Source organism: Rhodotorula graminis, assembly GCF_001329695.1.
Source record: "Rhodotorula graminis WP1 unplaced genomic scaffold RHOBAscaffold_9, whole genome shotgun sequence".
NCBI lineage: Eukaryota > Fungi > Basidiomycota > Microbotryomycetes > Sporidiobolales > Sporidiobolaceae > Rhodotorula > Rhodotorula graminis.
Window position 1 is genome coordinate 641,152 of NW_017264936.1, and position 13,749 is coordinate 654,900.

At 69.1% G+C, this 13,749-nt stretch overlaps 7 protein-coding genes across 7 annotated transcripts; 5 read left to right on the top strand and 2 right to left on the bottom strand.

Annotated features, from left to right (window-relative positions):
* Positions 1 to 13: 13 nt before the first annotated feature.
* On the top strand, positions 14 to 1,219 carry RHOBADRAFT_45303 (uncharacterized protein; the record flags this gene model as incomplete). Its single annotated transcript, XM_018414580.1, has 3 exons — positions 14 to 33; positions 114 to 588; positions 671 to 1,219. The coding sequence occupies 3 exons, from the start codon at positions 14 to 16 to the stop codon at positions 1,217 to 1,219; spliced, it is 1,044 nt and encodes a 347-aa protein (XP_018270056.1).
* A 340-nt stretch (positions 1,220 to 1,559) lies between these two features.
* Positions 1,560 to 4,458, bottom strand: RHOBADRAFT_45304 (uncharacterized protein; the record flags this gene model as incomplete). Its single annotated transcript, XM_018414581.1, has 7 exons — positions 1,560 to 2,997; positions 3,095 to 3,445; positions 3,523 to 3,665; positions 3,728 to 3,809; positions 3,893 to 4,005; positions 4,085 to 4,201; positions 4,438 to 4,458. The coding sequence occupies 7 exons, from the start codon at positions 4,456 to 4,458 to the stop codon at positions 1,560 to 1,562; spliced, it is 2,265 nt and encodes a 754-aa protein (XP_018270057.1).
* A 262-nt stretch (positions 4,459 to 4,720) lies between these two features.
* RHOBADRAFT_66697 (uncharacterized protein) lies at positions 4,721 to 5,240 on the top strand. The gene is made up of 3 exons (XM_018419047.1): positions 4,721 to 4,790; positions 4,871 to 5,111; positions 5,175 to 5,240. Exons 1-2 carry the CDS (start codon positions 4,759 to 4,761, stop codon positions 5,094 to 5,096), a joined length of 258 nt encoding a protein of 85 aa, XP_018270058.1. The 5' UTR covers positions 4,721 to 4,758; the 3' UTR covers positions 5,097 to 5,111; positions 5,175 to 5,240.
* A 36-nt stretch (positions 5,241 to 5,276) lies between these two features.
* On the bottom strand, positions 5,277 to 6,022 carry RHOBADRAFT_54584 (uncharacterized protein; the record flags this gene model as incomplete). The annotated part of the gene is made up of 3 exons (XM_018417398.1): positions 5,277 to 5,491; positions 5,568 to 5,678; positions 5,876 to 6,022. Coding segments are annotated over 3 exons (419 nt in total), but the record flags the coding sequence as incomplete, so codon positions are not given.
* A 432-nt stretch (positions 6,023 to 6,454) lies between these two features.
* Positions 6,455 to 8,121, top strand: RHOBADRAFT_54585 (uncharacterized protein; the record flags this gene model as incomplete). Its single annotated transcript, XM_018417399.1, has 3 exons — positions 6,455 to 6,466; positions 6,527 to 7,366; positions 7,432 to 8,121. The coding sequence occupies 3 exons, from the start codon at positions 6,455 to 6,457 to the stop codon at positions 8,062 to 8,064; spliced, it is 1,485 nt and encodes a 494-aa protein (XP_018270060.1). The 3' UTR covers positions 8,065 to 8,121.
* A 376-nt stretch (positions 8,122 to 8,497) lies between these two features.
* On the top strand, positions 8,498 to 10,050 carry RHOBADRAFT_54586 (uncharacterized protein; the record flags this gene model as incomplete). The annotated part of the gene is made up of 2 exons (XM_018417400.1): positions 8,498 to 8,509; positions 8,566 to 10,050. 2 exons carry the CDS (start codon positions 8,498 to 8,500, stop codon positions 10,048 to 10,050), a joined length of 1,497 nt encoding a protein of 498 aa, XP_018270061.1.
* A 296-nt stretch (positions 10,051 to 10,346) lies between these two features.
* RHOBADRAFT_54587 (uncharacterized protein) lies at positions 10,347 to 13,597 on the top strand (the record flags this gene model as incomplete). The annotated part of the gene is made up of 7 exons (XM_018417401.1): positions 10,347 to 10,400; positions 10,477 to 11,700; positions 11,778 to 12,077; positions 12,143 to 12,755; positions 12,830 to 12,944; positions 13,022 to 13,115; positions 13,194 to 13,597. The coding sequence occupies 7 exons, from the start codon at positions 10,347 to 10,349 to the stop codon at positions 13,497 to 13,499; spliced, it is 2,706 nt and encodes a 901-aa protein (XP_018270062.1). The 3' UTR covers positions 13,500 to 13,597.
* Between the last annotated feature and the right edge of the window lie 152 nt (positions 13,598 to 13,749).

The following is a 13,749-nucleotide window of genomic DNA, read 5'->3' on the forward strand; positions in this document are numbered from 1 at the left end:
GCCGCCGATCCCGATGCCCTCGGCGACGACCTCGTCCTCTCTCTCGACCGCTCCCTCGTCGACCACCACCGCCGCACTCGCCCGCCAACCGCGCGCCGCCCGAGCGCCCGCAGCGGCAGCGACACACTCGCCTCGGTGCCCGAGCTCCCCTTTGCGCACGCGCTCGCGGGCAGCACCTCGGCGCCGCCGCTCGGGTCGACGCCGGGGCGCACGAGGGACCGCAGCGGGAGCAGCGCGACGCGGCTCAGCGTGTCGCCGAGCGTCGCTGGCGGCGGCGTGGGCGCGAGCGGGTTGAGCGCCGTGAGCTCGAGCGAGGAGGACGAGCCGCTGTACGTCGAGGCGCAGCGGGTCGTGCCGGGGACGGCGGCGGCGCAGGGGCAGGGTGCGCTCGGGGCGCCGTTCGTCGCCGCGCCGGCGCAGCAGCAGCAGGTCCAGCAGGTCCAGCAGCCGGCGCCGCCGCAGCAGGTCGACGACCCGAACAAGGTCATCCTCTCGGGCTACCTGACCAAGCAGGGCAAGCGCAAGAACTGGCGCAAGCGGTGGTTCGTCCTCCAGAGCGGCATGCTCATGTACTCCAAGTCGCACATGGTGCGTCCCGGCGCTCTCTGTCTCTCTCTCGTGTTCTGCTCCGTGCCGACAGGGACTGATGCGTCCATGCCCTGGGATGCAGGACACGAAGCACGCGCGGCAGATCCCGCTGTCGTCCATCGTCGACGCCATCGAGGCCCCCTCGCACCCTCACTACCCGTCCTCGCCCTCGCTCTCGGGCCCACCTTCCTCGCCTCTCTCGCCACCCACCTCGTCCTCGACCTCGTCCCCCCACGACACCGCGCCCACCTCGTCCTCGTCGTCGAGCGGTGGGCCGACGCCCGACAACACGTTCAAGATCATCACCCCCTCTCGCACGTTCCTCGTGTGCGCCCCGAGCGAGGAGGACGAGATCAAGTGGCTCGCGGCCCTGCAGTGTCTCGTCGCGCGTCGCACCGCCCAGGCGCTCCAGCCGCCTCCCCCTCCTGCCGCGGCCACACCGGCAACCGCGCCAGCACCCGCTCAGCAGGCGCCCGAGGTCGTCCGCCGCCCGAGCCAGCCGCAGCGCCCGACGGCGCACGGCAGGCAGCGCAGCGTGACGGACGCGGCGCGCCAGGCCGTGCGCGACGTCGAGCGCAGGTTCCATCCCGGGTCGTACTCGCACGGCCAGCCGGGCGCGGCGGCGGCTTGAGCTTGCGGCGCGAGGGCGCGAGGACGGGAAGAGGCGGGAGGAGCGGAGGAGGAGCGACGACGTGGAGGAGGAGCAGGCGACGACGAGCAGGAGCTGCGAGAGGTGGCGGCGAGGAGAAGAAGGATGGCGAGGAGGAGGACGAGCGAGCGTCGTGCGCCTCGAACCCGTACAACTACCGACGACTGATCAATAGCAGTATCCCGTACAGACTCTCTCTCTCTCTTGCTGCCTTTCTCGCTCGCGAACCGAGAGAGTTAAGGTCGACGAGGTTGCGAAAGACGGGCCGAGCAAGATGCTCTACGTGCTCTCGCCCGGACCCGCGCCGCGCGCTCCAGAGCGCTCACCACACTACGGCGAGCCCGTTGACCTCCTCGCTCTGCACGGCGCGATAGCTCGTGCGGAGCAGCTCGCGCCGGCGCTCGTCCTTCGTCGCGGCCGACCCGCTCGGACCCTCGCCGTCCACCTCGCCTGCGCCGCTGCCGCCGCCGCCGCCGAGCAGCTCGTCGACAACGCGCCGCAGCGCGTCGGCCTCGGTCGCCGAGGGCAGCAAGGCGACGTACGGCCTGATGCTCGGGTGCAGGTGCGCGAGCGCGCCGCCCTCCTCCTTCTCCTCCTCCTTCTCCTCACCCGCGCCGCTCCAGTACCGCCGCTCCACTTCTGCAACCCACTCCTTGCCGCTCAACACGCGGTCCTCCCTCTCGCCGAGCCACATCGCCGCCGACGCACCCGGGTCGGCGACGAGCTTGAGCTCGGCCTCGACGACGTCGGTCTGCACGTCGGGCATGCCCTCGTCGTCGAGCGCTCGCGCGCGCCCAACGAGGACGCTCTCGCCGGCGCGGCGCGCCCGGGCGCTGTTGCGCGGTGGCGGGACTTGCCCTCCTCCGTTTGCGCACCCACCGGGGCACGCCATGACCTCGATGAACTCGACGTCGGGCTCGCCCTGCCCGGCTCCTGCTCCCGCAGCCGCTCGACCTGCTCCTCCTGCCGCACCGGCGGTGCGGCGGCGCACCGCCGAGGGAGGCGGTGCGCGCCCGGCTGCGCCGCGTGAGAGCGACACGCCGGCCTCGCGCGACAGCTTGCGCACGACGTTCTGCAGGTTGCGGAAGCCGTAGCACTTGGCGGCGCGGGCGACGACGGTGCCGCGCTCGGCGGGACGGGCTGTCGGGTCGATGGTGGCGGTGGTGGTCGTGGTAGTGGTGGAGGAGGAGGAAGGAGAGGAGGAGGACGGAGGGGGCGAGTAGGGGTTCGAGAGACGCACGAGCGAGTACTCGATGTAGTCCTCGGAGCGGACGAGCTTGGCGTCGAGGCGGAGGTAGGGGAGGTCGGCGGGCGTGATGGGCCGAGGCTGGGACGGGCCGGCGGGTGCGCCGAGGGCGGAAGAGGAGGGCGAGGGCGAGGGCGAGTCGGCCTGCTGCTGCGAGAGGAGCGCCGACAGCGCCGTCGCGACGTACGACCCGGACGACGTGCCCCTCGGCGGCTTGAGCAGGTCCGAGAACGGGAAGAACGCCTCCTCGTCGCGCCCGTCGTACTCGCCCTCGCCCTCGCGCTCGCCACCACCCTCGCCGCCGCTCGCGAGCGCGCGCAGCGACACGCCCTCGTCGTCAATCATCTTGGCGACCTCGCCCGTCGTGAGGACGAGGTCGACGTCGCGGACGCTGATCGGCTCGGTCGAGGTCGAGGTCGAGGGGGCCGGGTGCGCCGTCGCAAAGTCGGGGCGCGACGCCTCGAGCTTCTTGTCGTAGCACGGCATGACGGCGACGTGGAAGATCTCGTCGGGCCTGTGCGCGCAGTCGCATCAGAACCTCTTATCAGTACGGGCCCTCGGCGAGCGAGAGACGGATCGCAGAGAAAGGGGCTCGTTGGCGGCGGACGCACCTGAGTCCGAGTCGACCGGCGACGACCCTCCCCTTGACGAGCACGCCGGCGACAGCCTGCGGGCTCTTGACGCCGCTGACGAACGGCAACAGGTCGCCGTGAGTCTTCTCGGCGTAGCAGATCCACCCGGGGCACGCCGAGCTGAGGACGGGCAGGGGCGCGACGGCCGACGTCGCGGGCGAGAGCTTGGTCGGCGGGGCGAGGGCCGCGGTCGCGGCGCTCAAGAGGGCCGGGAGCGAGGGAGTAGAGGTGGACGGGGAGGCAGAGTGGAAGTGGGCGCGGCGCTCGAGGAGCTCGAGGCGGGTCTCGGCGAGCGAGAGGGCGCGAGGGAAGGTCGTGTCGAAGACGAGGCTGCGGGCACACGAGAGGTCAGTCGTCGCGCTCTCGCCCGTGGCGAACAAAGAGAGCGGGAGAGCGAGGGAACGTACCGGAAGCCGAGGCGCTCCTTGAAGAACCGCCGCAAGCCCCTCATCGTCGTCGCGAGCGACAGGTCGTACAGCGCCGCGAGGCTCGCGACCGACTGCGGCGAGACCGACAGGATGGGCACGAGGTCCTGCATCCTCGACGAGTCCTTCGAGTCAGCAGCTGCGGCGCAATGACGCAGCCGTAGACGAGGACGACGTCGAGACGCACAGGCTGCTCCTTGAGGACGCGGTACACCTCCTCGTGCGACTGGAGCGAGACGAGGACCGACTCGGCCGACGTGATGCAGCCTCTGCGCGACTCGCCCAGGGTGTGAGTCAGTGCCAGAGCTCGCAACGAGACGTGGGACCGACAGGAAGCGAGAGCAGGACGCACGAGCACGCGAGGCAGTCGTTGAGCGTGATCTCGGCCTTTTTGAGCTTCTTGCCGCGGTCGCCGTCTGCGCCCTTCTCGTACAGGCTCGAGTCCTCGCCGATGATGATCTCAGCCTGTGTGCACGAGCGTCGTCAGTGTCGCGCGACGAGTCGGAGCGAGAGGAGGAGGACAGGGAGGGAGGGAGGGACGCACAGATGCTGCGGCGGCAGGCTTGTCGAGCGAGGCGGGCGAGGGCTCTTCGGGGATGTAGGTGACGGGCTTGATGCATGCTTGGGAGGGTGCGAGGTAGTCGGAGAGGTCGGTCAGGGTCTGCAAGCGAGTGCGCGGGGTGCGACGTCGACGAGGAAGGGGGGAGGGGGCAAGAGAGTCAGCAACCCTCGTTCGCGCACTGTGCTCGAGTGCTCTGCCGCGAGTACAGCCCGCCCGGACGAGGGCAAGTGCTTCATCGCCTCGCTCGTCCGTACCCGCCTCGAGCCGCCCTCGCGTCCTCGCCCCTCGTCGCTGTGCCCCCCTTCGACCGTCCAGAAAGTGTGCGTGGGACTCACCAAGCCCGACGAGAGCGACATTGAGGCGCCCCGAGCTCGTTGACGGCGGGCGAGATGGCGAGCTGAGGTGAGCCGGGCGGGCGAGAAGTGGCGAGGACGGGTCTAGGGCGCGGTCGAGTCTAGGTGCGGGTCGGTCGGCGTGTTGTGCGAGGTGCTTGGAGCAGTCTGAGAGCCGCAGGAGTGCGGCTTGAGCAGTGTGCGGTCGACGAGGAAGGCCGGACCAAGTCGTAACCTCGGACTTGCAAGTTGACCTTGGATCTCGCTCTCGGACTCGCTGGCAGTACCGACGAGCTCGCACGTACTCTCCACGCTCTTCTTTCGATGCCCCGACCGCTCAACCCAGACGGCCGCAGGTCCGTCTCCCTCCCTCTGCTCCTCCCCGGGCCGTCGCTCTCCTCGGCGCACTCTCTCTCTGACCCGCTCCGACCCGCAGGATCCGCACCATCATCATCTCTGCCCCGTTCCTCGTCGCGTCGTCTCTCCTCCTGTACAAGCGCCTCTACCTCGGCGAGGAGCAGCGGCATCTCCCGCCGCGCCCGCCGCACATGGCGACGGCCGTCCCGGCGCAGCAGCAGCGCGAGCTCAAAGGCGATCTTGAGGGCGTGCCGGCAGACATCGCGAGGCGCATCAGGGACGCAGAGGATGAGAGCAGGCGGTGACGGGTTCACTTCTCGGTCCGTCTCCTCGCCCTCCCTCCTCTCATCGATCTCCCTCGCTCACGGTCTCCACTCTCGCAGACAGCTCTCGCTCCACGCACCTTAGTACTCCCACCCTCGCATCTGCAACGACGTACCTCTCGCGCAAGAAGAAACAGAGGCTCGCGGGACACAGAAACGACAGAGGCTCGCGGGACACAGAAACGCCGTTCGACTTGCTCCAGCCTCCTCGCTCGGCTATGCTACATACTCGACGAGCGGGCGTCGACTCAGATGGCGCCCTGCTGCTCGCCCTTGTGCGCGAGCCCCTCCTTGCGGCCCTTCTCCTCCTCGGCCTCGATGTGAGTGCGCGAGTCCGGGCCCGGGTGCTTCTTGTCCGTCCCGAGCGAGCTCTGCTCCTGTGCGCGGTTGTCAGCGCTTCTCGCTCGTCGACACTGCGCGCGCGAGAAAGAGAGAAAAAGAGAGGGGACGCACGCCCGTCGCCGCCTGGCCCACCCCGATCGCGCCGTCGACGGCCGTCTTGGCCGCCTTTGCGACGCCCTTTGCGCGCGCCGACACCGGGTTCTCCTCGCCGACCGTCTCCGTCTGTTGTCCCGTCGTGGTCGAGTGTGGGCCCGGTTGCGAGAGCGGGAGGAGGGTTGCCGGCGAGGGTCGGAGAGAGCCGCGGGTCGACAGTCGAGGGACGAGGGACGAGGAGGGGAGGGAGGGGTGGAGGGAGAGGAGCAAGCTGGTCAGCGCGCTCGCTCAAGAGAGAGGAAGAAGAAGAGCAGGACAGGACGCACCCCCTTGACGCCCTCGCCCGGGTCCTTCCTCACGAGCGCCGATGCCGCGAATGCTCGGGAGAGGTGGGGAGGAGGTGCGGCGGGGCGCAGGCGCGCGGCGGGGGCGCAGGCGCGGGCGGTGGTGCGGGCGAGGGTCGTTCCGAGCATCTTGTGCAGGTTGTGGTCGGGCGGGATGCTGTGTAGCGGTGGTGGAGGAAGAGCGAGTCCAGGATCGGAGCGCGAGATCGCAACGTCAGGACTTGCTCTCACGGATGCACTGCGGGCAGAGCTGAGGCTCGCAGAGGGCAGTATAGTCTCTTCTGTCTGTCCTGGATGCGACCGCCACGTCGCCGCGAGCAGAGAGAGCGTGCGAAACCCTGAAACCTGATGAGGGAGAGCGAGGGAGCACGGCTCCTGGGAAGCTCAGTGCAGCACAGCGTACGCTACGAGAGTCCTCAAAGCACATCGCGCGGCTCTGCAGCTCCACTCGAGGCCGTCGCGGTGTCGTCGAATTGCGGCCGGCCGTCGCGCCCTCGCCTGCGCTCCTCCCGCTGCTCGACAGCTCGCCTCTCGCTCTATCCGCCTCGAGACGCCGCGCAAATGGTTCACAAGGTACGTTGGCGCGTCCCCGAACCTGCGCGCGACGGCCTCTGACCCTTGCCCGCTTCGCAGCCCTCCTCCTCCTCGACCCCGACCTCGTCGACCCTCCTCGACCTCCCCCTCGAGCTCCTCGACGCCATCTTTGCCCAAGCCGGCGACACCAAGCCGTTGCTTCAGCCGCCGTTTCAGCCGCTGTGTAGGCAGCTCGAGCCCGTCCAGCGCCGTCACCACTACCGCCGCATCGTCGTCAACGGCTACGAGCAACTCGCGGCACTTTGTCGCGCGGCACCGTCCATCCCGGGCCTCGAGGCCAACGTCGTCGAGCTCAAACTCGCCATGAGGGACGAGGACAACAGCGAGAGCCTGCGCGTCTGCTATCTTCTCGAGTGGCTACAAGGCCAGCGCCTGCCTGTCGACCACCTTCCCGACCCCAACACGATCCCGGACGACGAGCAGATCTGCCCGACGGCGTCCCTCGTCGACTTCATCTCCCGCCTGAGCGGCTTGCGCGAGCTCCACCTGTATTGTGTCGAGATCGACCTGATCGACGCCGTCGTTGGCAACGACGAGGTCGACGACCCGATCCGCGCGAGCACGAGCACGCCTCGGCTCCAGCGCCTCGAGGTCCTCGCCGTCGAGCCGAAGGAGGGGCTCATGTTCGAGGGCCCCGAGCGCACACGCGCATGGATCGGCTGGTTGCGCAAGATCAGCCGCCTGCCCAAGCTGCGCGACTTGCGCCTCGCCGTCTACGATGAACACCCGCCGCCGCCCCTCCCCGACGTCGACTTTTTCTCGCCGTCCCTCCTGTCGATCACGACCGGCGACAGCGCCCCTTTTTTCTACCCGTGGGACGGGCCCTTCCTTGGCAAGTTCGCGCCCAACCTCGAGCGCATCGACGTCGGCGACATGGACGTCCTCGAGCACGCGCCGACGACGATATGGAGGTCCTTGAGCACGCGCCGTCGACGATCCGCGAGCTCGACTTGACGTGGCCTGTAGGCGGCGACAACCCTCGAGCCGAGTCGCCGCTCGACGACTTCCTCGCTCGGTTCAAGCGCCTCGAGCGCCTCGAGATCGCGCGCATCTCGTTCGACTCGGCCCGCCTCTTTCCCTACCTGCACTCCCTCCCCAACTTCCACACCCTCACGCTCGGTTGCGGCACGCCCACCACCGACGCCTTCCTCGACGCCCTCCTCGACGGCCCTACTCGCCCGCCGCACTTGCGCCGCCTCACCCTCGAGCACGTCGCCCGTTGCCGAGGCGACTCGCTCGCCGACCGACTTTATCGGCTCCCGTCCACCTTCGAGGCTGCGGGCTTCGAGCTCGCGCCGCGCTGGGGCTGGAGCGGGCCGGCCTTCCCTTGCGGCGGATCCGAGGCGGGCCTGCGCGCCGCCCTGCGCTCGGCCGAGGCGCACGGCGTCGTCGTCGACGGCTCGGCGCTCGGCGCGCTCGACTGGGACGAGGCGTATGCGCGCGTGCGCACGGAGGCCACGCTGCTGTGGGCGGCCGAGGGAAATCGGTGGGACCGCGCGCGCGAGCTCTTCGGCGACGAGCGCGCCGACGCGTTCAGGTTCGGGTACGAGGCCGGGCTCAACGTCCAACTCTCGTGACTGAGTACAGGGAGGAGGGCATGGTCGGGCAATGCAGCGCGAGCGAGTTCTTCCTCTGCGCCGTCTTCTCCTCGAGGGAGCGCTCTCTCCTCCTCTCTGTCCAGTCCCCCTCGACCCCGACCCGTACTTTGACAGACCCAGCCTCTCGTTGCCGAAAAGCTTGAGCCGGCCGCAGAAAGCGACTAAAAAGCGACCCGAACGAGGCTCGAGAGCGACTCGAAGCCAGCCGCGGAGCGAGACGAGGAGGCGGCGCACTTCTCGACGCGCGTGTGAGCCGGCGAGGGAGCCCTTTGAGTGCAGCGCCCTTCTCCCATTCGACGCTCGAGTCGCCCGCGAGCTCTCCGCCAGAGTCGGCGGGGAAGCTCGCGCCCTCGCTCTTCCCGCTCACTCGCTGCTCGTCGTCACGGTCTATTTGCATTGCTGGACCGCGCACATGGACCATCAGGTGCGCCCCATCTCTCTCCCCCTCCTCCCACGCCCGCTGACCCTCTCCTCGCGCAGCTTCAACGCCGCGGCCTCATCAGCGCGTCGTCATCTCTCGGTCCGCTAGAACCTCGTCGCCTCCTCCAGCTCCCCGACGAGCTCCTCGACGACATCATGCGCCACGCGTACGACGGCAAGGACCCGCCCTCGAGCCGGCCGGTGTGCCGCCGTCTTCGTCCTCATCAGGAGCGGCAGCTCTGTCGCCGGGTCCGGCTCGTCTCGATGAGCGCCCTCCAGTCGTTCGACGAGTTCCTCCAGCGCATCCCGAGCTGTGCGCGCATCGTCATGGACCTCGACGTCGACCTTGGCGAGGCCGACCTCGACTGGGACTGGGACGCCACGGTCGTCGCGTGCAACCGTCTCGGCAGCATCGTCCCCGAGCTCGCGCGGCTGCGAGAGCTCCGGATCGTCGGCGTTGGCGAGCTCGTCGATGCCGTCCTCGCAGATGGCGCGACCTCGCTCCGCCAGCTGCGACGCTTCGAGCTCGTCCTGCCGTGGACCATGTTCTACCGTCGCGGTGTCAGCGGCCGGGACTGGTTCGAGAAGCTGGGTCGCCAACCGGTGCTCGAGCACATCAAGCTCGAGTCGGACTGCAGGCAGGCCGAGGCCTTCTTTCAGTGGCGCGAGCCGCATTTTGCGCTCCCGCGCCTCGCTTCCCTGCACCTTTCGTCCACGGACGGCACCTTCTCGTCCTGGCGCCTACCCAGCCTGTTCACTGTCGTCCCCAACCTCGTCGAGCTCGAGCTTTCGGGCCTCGAGTCGCGAGCTTCGGTCGACGAGGTGCTGCGCGCCGTGCCCGTTGGGATCCTCAAGCTCGTGCTCTGCGCCCTCGTCGAGGAGGTCGACTTCATACCGGCCCTCGATCTCGTTACGCCGAGAGGGCTCGCCCACTTGGCTCGCCTCGAGCGCCTCGAGCTCGGCAGGTTCGAGTTCGACGCCGACCTCCTCCCCACCCTCGCTCGCCTTCCTCGCCTCCGCCACCTCGTCTTCCGCCTCGACGCCAATGTCACCGACCGCATGCTCCACGATCTCGGGACGACCCATCGGCCGCCCCTCCTGTCGCGCATCACCCTCGACCACGTCGCGAGTGTCCGCGGCCCGTCCTTCCTCGACAACGGCCTCCAGTGGGACGAGCGAGCGCGCTCTACAGCCGGTCACGCTTTGCCCGGCTGGGTCGAGTCGGTTTGGAAGGTCGAGGACGACTACGCGAGCCAGTCGGACGCCTTCCAGGCGCTCGAGCGCGCCGGCATCGTCGTCGAGGGCACAGCACTCGCCGGCGGCGGGTGGCGCCGAGCGCACGCGACCGAGTCGTTCCTCGGCACGATGCTCATGTGCGTCCACGACGGCTGCATGCGCGAGATGGAGAAGGCCTGGGGCAGGACCGAGACGGCCGACGCGCTGCGCGGGTTCAACTACTCGGCGTGGCTGCAGCACTACGCCAACACGGCGTACGACGACCGCACGTCGTCCGAGTTTGACGCCGACGAGGAGCGGTGGTACTGAACGCCCGAGGGCGGCGTCGACGGCTGGACCGAGTCGGGCGCGAGGCTGTCGTCAGGGGCGAGGAGGAGGAGGATCGAGCGAGCGAGCGATGCGTCGACTATTTCGTGCAATTTATCGGTTGCGCTCCTTTCTTTACAGTCAATGCTTGAGAACTGCGAGAGCGCAAGCAGCTCCGCAATGTGAGCGATGGTCGAGACGGCGAGAGCGACTCGAGGTGGGGAGACGAGACTCGGAGGAGGCGACGGCGGCTCGCTCTTCACCACGCTCTCGCCGCGCTGCCATACTCGCCCGACACGATGGGAGGAGGACCAAGGACACCACCCGAGCACGCAGGCCTCGTCTCTCGCTCTGTGCGTCGACCTGTTCCCCTCTCCTCCCTCCTCGGTCCCGCTCATCTCGCTCACGACTTGGCCCTCGCTGCAACAGGAGGACGACCTCGTGGAAGTGTCGGTGCAGCGCACCGACCCTGTACGCCCACCCTCCCGTGACCAGCAACCAGCCCATGCCGACAGCCACCCGCTCGCCTCGACGCAGCCCAGCACCGCCTCCTCCTCGTCGTCACCGCCACACCAAGACGAGTCCGACCTCGCCGAGCTTCTGTGGAGCAAGTCGGCCGTCTACCTCCACCCGTCGCCGCACTCGCGCGACAACATCCCTGGCTTCCTGTCGCTCGTCCGCGTCCGGGCCACCGACGCCCATCTCGTCTCGTGGGTCCCCGAGTCGCTCGTCGAGGGCACGCGCGACTACGACGCCTACGTCCTCGTCGAGCTGTCGTCGCAGAACGAGCGCGACATCCTCGTCCACCTCGCCCCCTCGTTCGCCGTCGACGCCGCCACCCAGTCGCACGCCTTCTCGCACCCGCTCCCCGACCTGTACTCGCTCCACGTCCAGCCCCCGACCCTGACCTCGTGGGTCGGGTCCGTCACCCTGTCGCTCTTTGGCGGCCTCACCCTCCCGCCCCTCTTCTTCCACGACGACGAGTCCAAGTCGACCCTCCTCGACCGCGACGCGCGCGTCACGGCCCTCGGCGTCGGCGGCTCGCACTCGCGCCAGCACGGGCACGGCCACCACGAGCGTCGCGCGTCGCTCGCGCCGAGCTGGGGCGGCGAGGCGTTCCTCACGCAGGTGCGCAAGCACGCGCGCCTCGTGCGGTCGCAGCTCGATTCGAGCGTGTGGCTCGTCAACCCGAGCCGCGACGACCTCGAGGCGCACGTCGGGCCTGCTGCCGCCGCGCGCGAGGACGACGACGTGCCGGCGCAAGCGCTCCAGGGCGTGCGCGCGAGGACCAGCATCCTGCACCAGAGCTCGCCCGTGAGCGGCGGCGGCAGCGGCGCCAAGGGCAAGGGCACGGCGTCGGCGTCAGCGTCCACCGCCGCTCGCGCCGAGACCGAGTGGCCCGACGACCCGGACGCTGTCCTCGGCGGCGGCGGGCGAGACGACGGCGGCGGCATCGACGCCCTCACGTTCAGCGTTCTGAGCGGCTTTTCGCGCATCACGAGGGGCGCGAAGCACATGTCGCAGCAGGCTGCGTCGACCGTGCTCTCGCACCCGCTCGCCAAGCCGCTCGCCAAACACGTGCCCAAGCCGATCGCCCAGTTTGCGCTCGCGCCGGGCGAGGTCAGCCGGTTGACCGACGCGGCAGGAGTCGGTGTGCGTCGCCCTCTCTCTCCCTCTCCTCTCTCCCCCTCCCTTTCTCGTTCGGTCACTGACACTAGGTCGGCCTGCAGGTCTACGACTCGGCGCGGGTCTACCTCGCCAAGTGGGCGCGCATCGTCGCCGAGGAGGGCGAGCGCGCCCGGCGGGCCGAGTACGGCGTCGACGACGGCTCGTTCCTCGATGACGAGCTCGGTGAGTCGACGGGCGTGTTTGACGTCCTCGCGAGGACGTACCGGTTCGACGGGCAGCGGCCGAGGAGCACGAGGGCGCCCAAGACGCCGGTTCAGCTCGAGGAGTGGCGGGCGTGGATGGACGCCGAGGGTCGGCTCTTGCTCGACGAGAAGGAGGCGAGGCGGAGAATCTTCCAGCGCGTGCGTCCCCTCCTCCCTCTTTCTTTCGCCGCGTGCCCTCGACTCACTCAGCTCGCCGCGAACAGGGTCTCGCCGGCGACGAGGTCCGCAAGTCCGTCTGGCCGTTCCTCCTGCGCGTGTACCCGTGGACATCGAGCCGAGCCGAGCGCGTCGAGATCGCCGAGGCGCGCAGTCGCGAGTACGAGCGGGCCAAGCGCCGGTGGATGGAGGACGAGGCGCTCCAGAAGACGGACCGGTTCGCCGAGGAGGACCACCGCGTCGAGATCGACTGCCGCCGCACCGACCGCACCCACCCGCTCTTCTCGTCCGACGGCGCCGACCAAGCCGGCGCGCACGCGCCGACGAACGGCCACGTCCGGGCGTGCCACGACGTCCTCATGACCTGGGTCTTTGCCGACGAGGCCGCCTCGACTTCGACCGCCGCCGAGGCCGACGCCGTCTCATCGACCGCCACCACCGCCGGCGCGAGCGTGCGCAACTACGTCCAGGGCATGTCGGACCTGTTCTCGCCGCTGTACGTCGTCGTCGAGGGCGAGCAGTGGCTCGCGTTTGCGTGCTTCGAGGACGTCATGCGCCGTCACGCCGACAACTTCCTCGAGGACCAGAGCGGCATGAAGCTCCAGTTGAGCCAGCTGCAGCAGCTCTTGCGCGTCATGGACCGAGGGCTGTACCGTCACCGTGCGTCCACGCTCCCTTTCTCTCTCTCTCGGTCCTTCCTCGACGTCGCCCTGACCTCTTGTGCGCGCATGCAGTCGACGAGACGGGCTCGCTCAACCTCTTCTTCTGCTTCCGGTGGCTCCTCACGTCGTTCAAGCGCGAGCTGTCGTTCGACGACACGGTCCGTCTCTGGGAGGTCCTCTACACCGAGTCCGTCCTCTTCCTCCTCGACTCGATCCCCTCGTCCCAAACCCGAGCTCACCTCGGCGCCCGCCTTGGACCCATAGTTACCTCGGCACCCACTTCCACCTCTTCTTCGCGCTCGCTATCCTCGAGGCCAACCGCGACGTCATCGTGCGGTACCTGCGCGAGTTTGACGAGGTGCGCACACTCTCTCTTTGAGCCTCTCGCGTACCTCTCGCGCTCTGTCCTGACCCTGTCGGCCTCGCACGCTCGCAGATCCTCAAGTACATCAACGAGCTCTCGCAGACGCTCGACCTCGACCTGCTCCTCGCCGACGCCGAGGTCCTCTACAGCACTCTCCAGGCCATCTGCGCCTCTCTGCCGCCCTCGACCGCCCCTGCGCCGCTCGGCGCCGACGGCCTGCGCCACCGCAAAACTGCGTCGACAGGCGCAGCCGGCTCGGGCAGTGAGCGGCTCGGCGCGTTCCCGCCGACAAAGGACGACGCCGAGGAGGTCAAGCGCGAGAGGGTGAGGGAGCGCACGAGGCGCGAGGCCGACGAGCTGAGGGCGCTGCTCGAGTGAGCGAGCGGCGGGGGAGGTGGTCGTCCGTCTTTTTGTCTGTACACGTCCGTCTTTCGCCCCGAGTCCCTGTATCGCCAGCTCCCCTCTTTGTCCCTCTCGAGGACTGGCGAGAGGAGATGCCACGAAACAGAGAGAGAAAAAAAGCGTTTCAACAAGCCCTCGCTCGGTACAACAAGCGCCGCTCGGACCCTGTCCCGCACAAGCGCCTCTCAAGCCGTCCCGCCACCCTGACCCTCGCCCGTCCGGACCG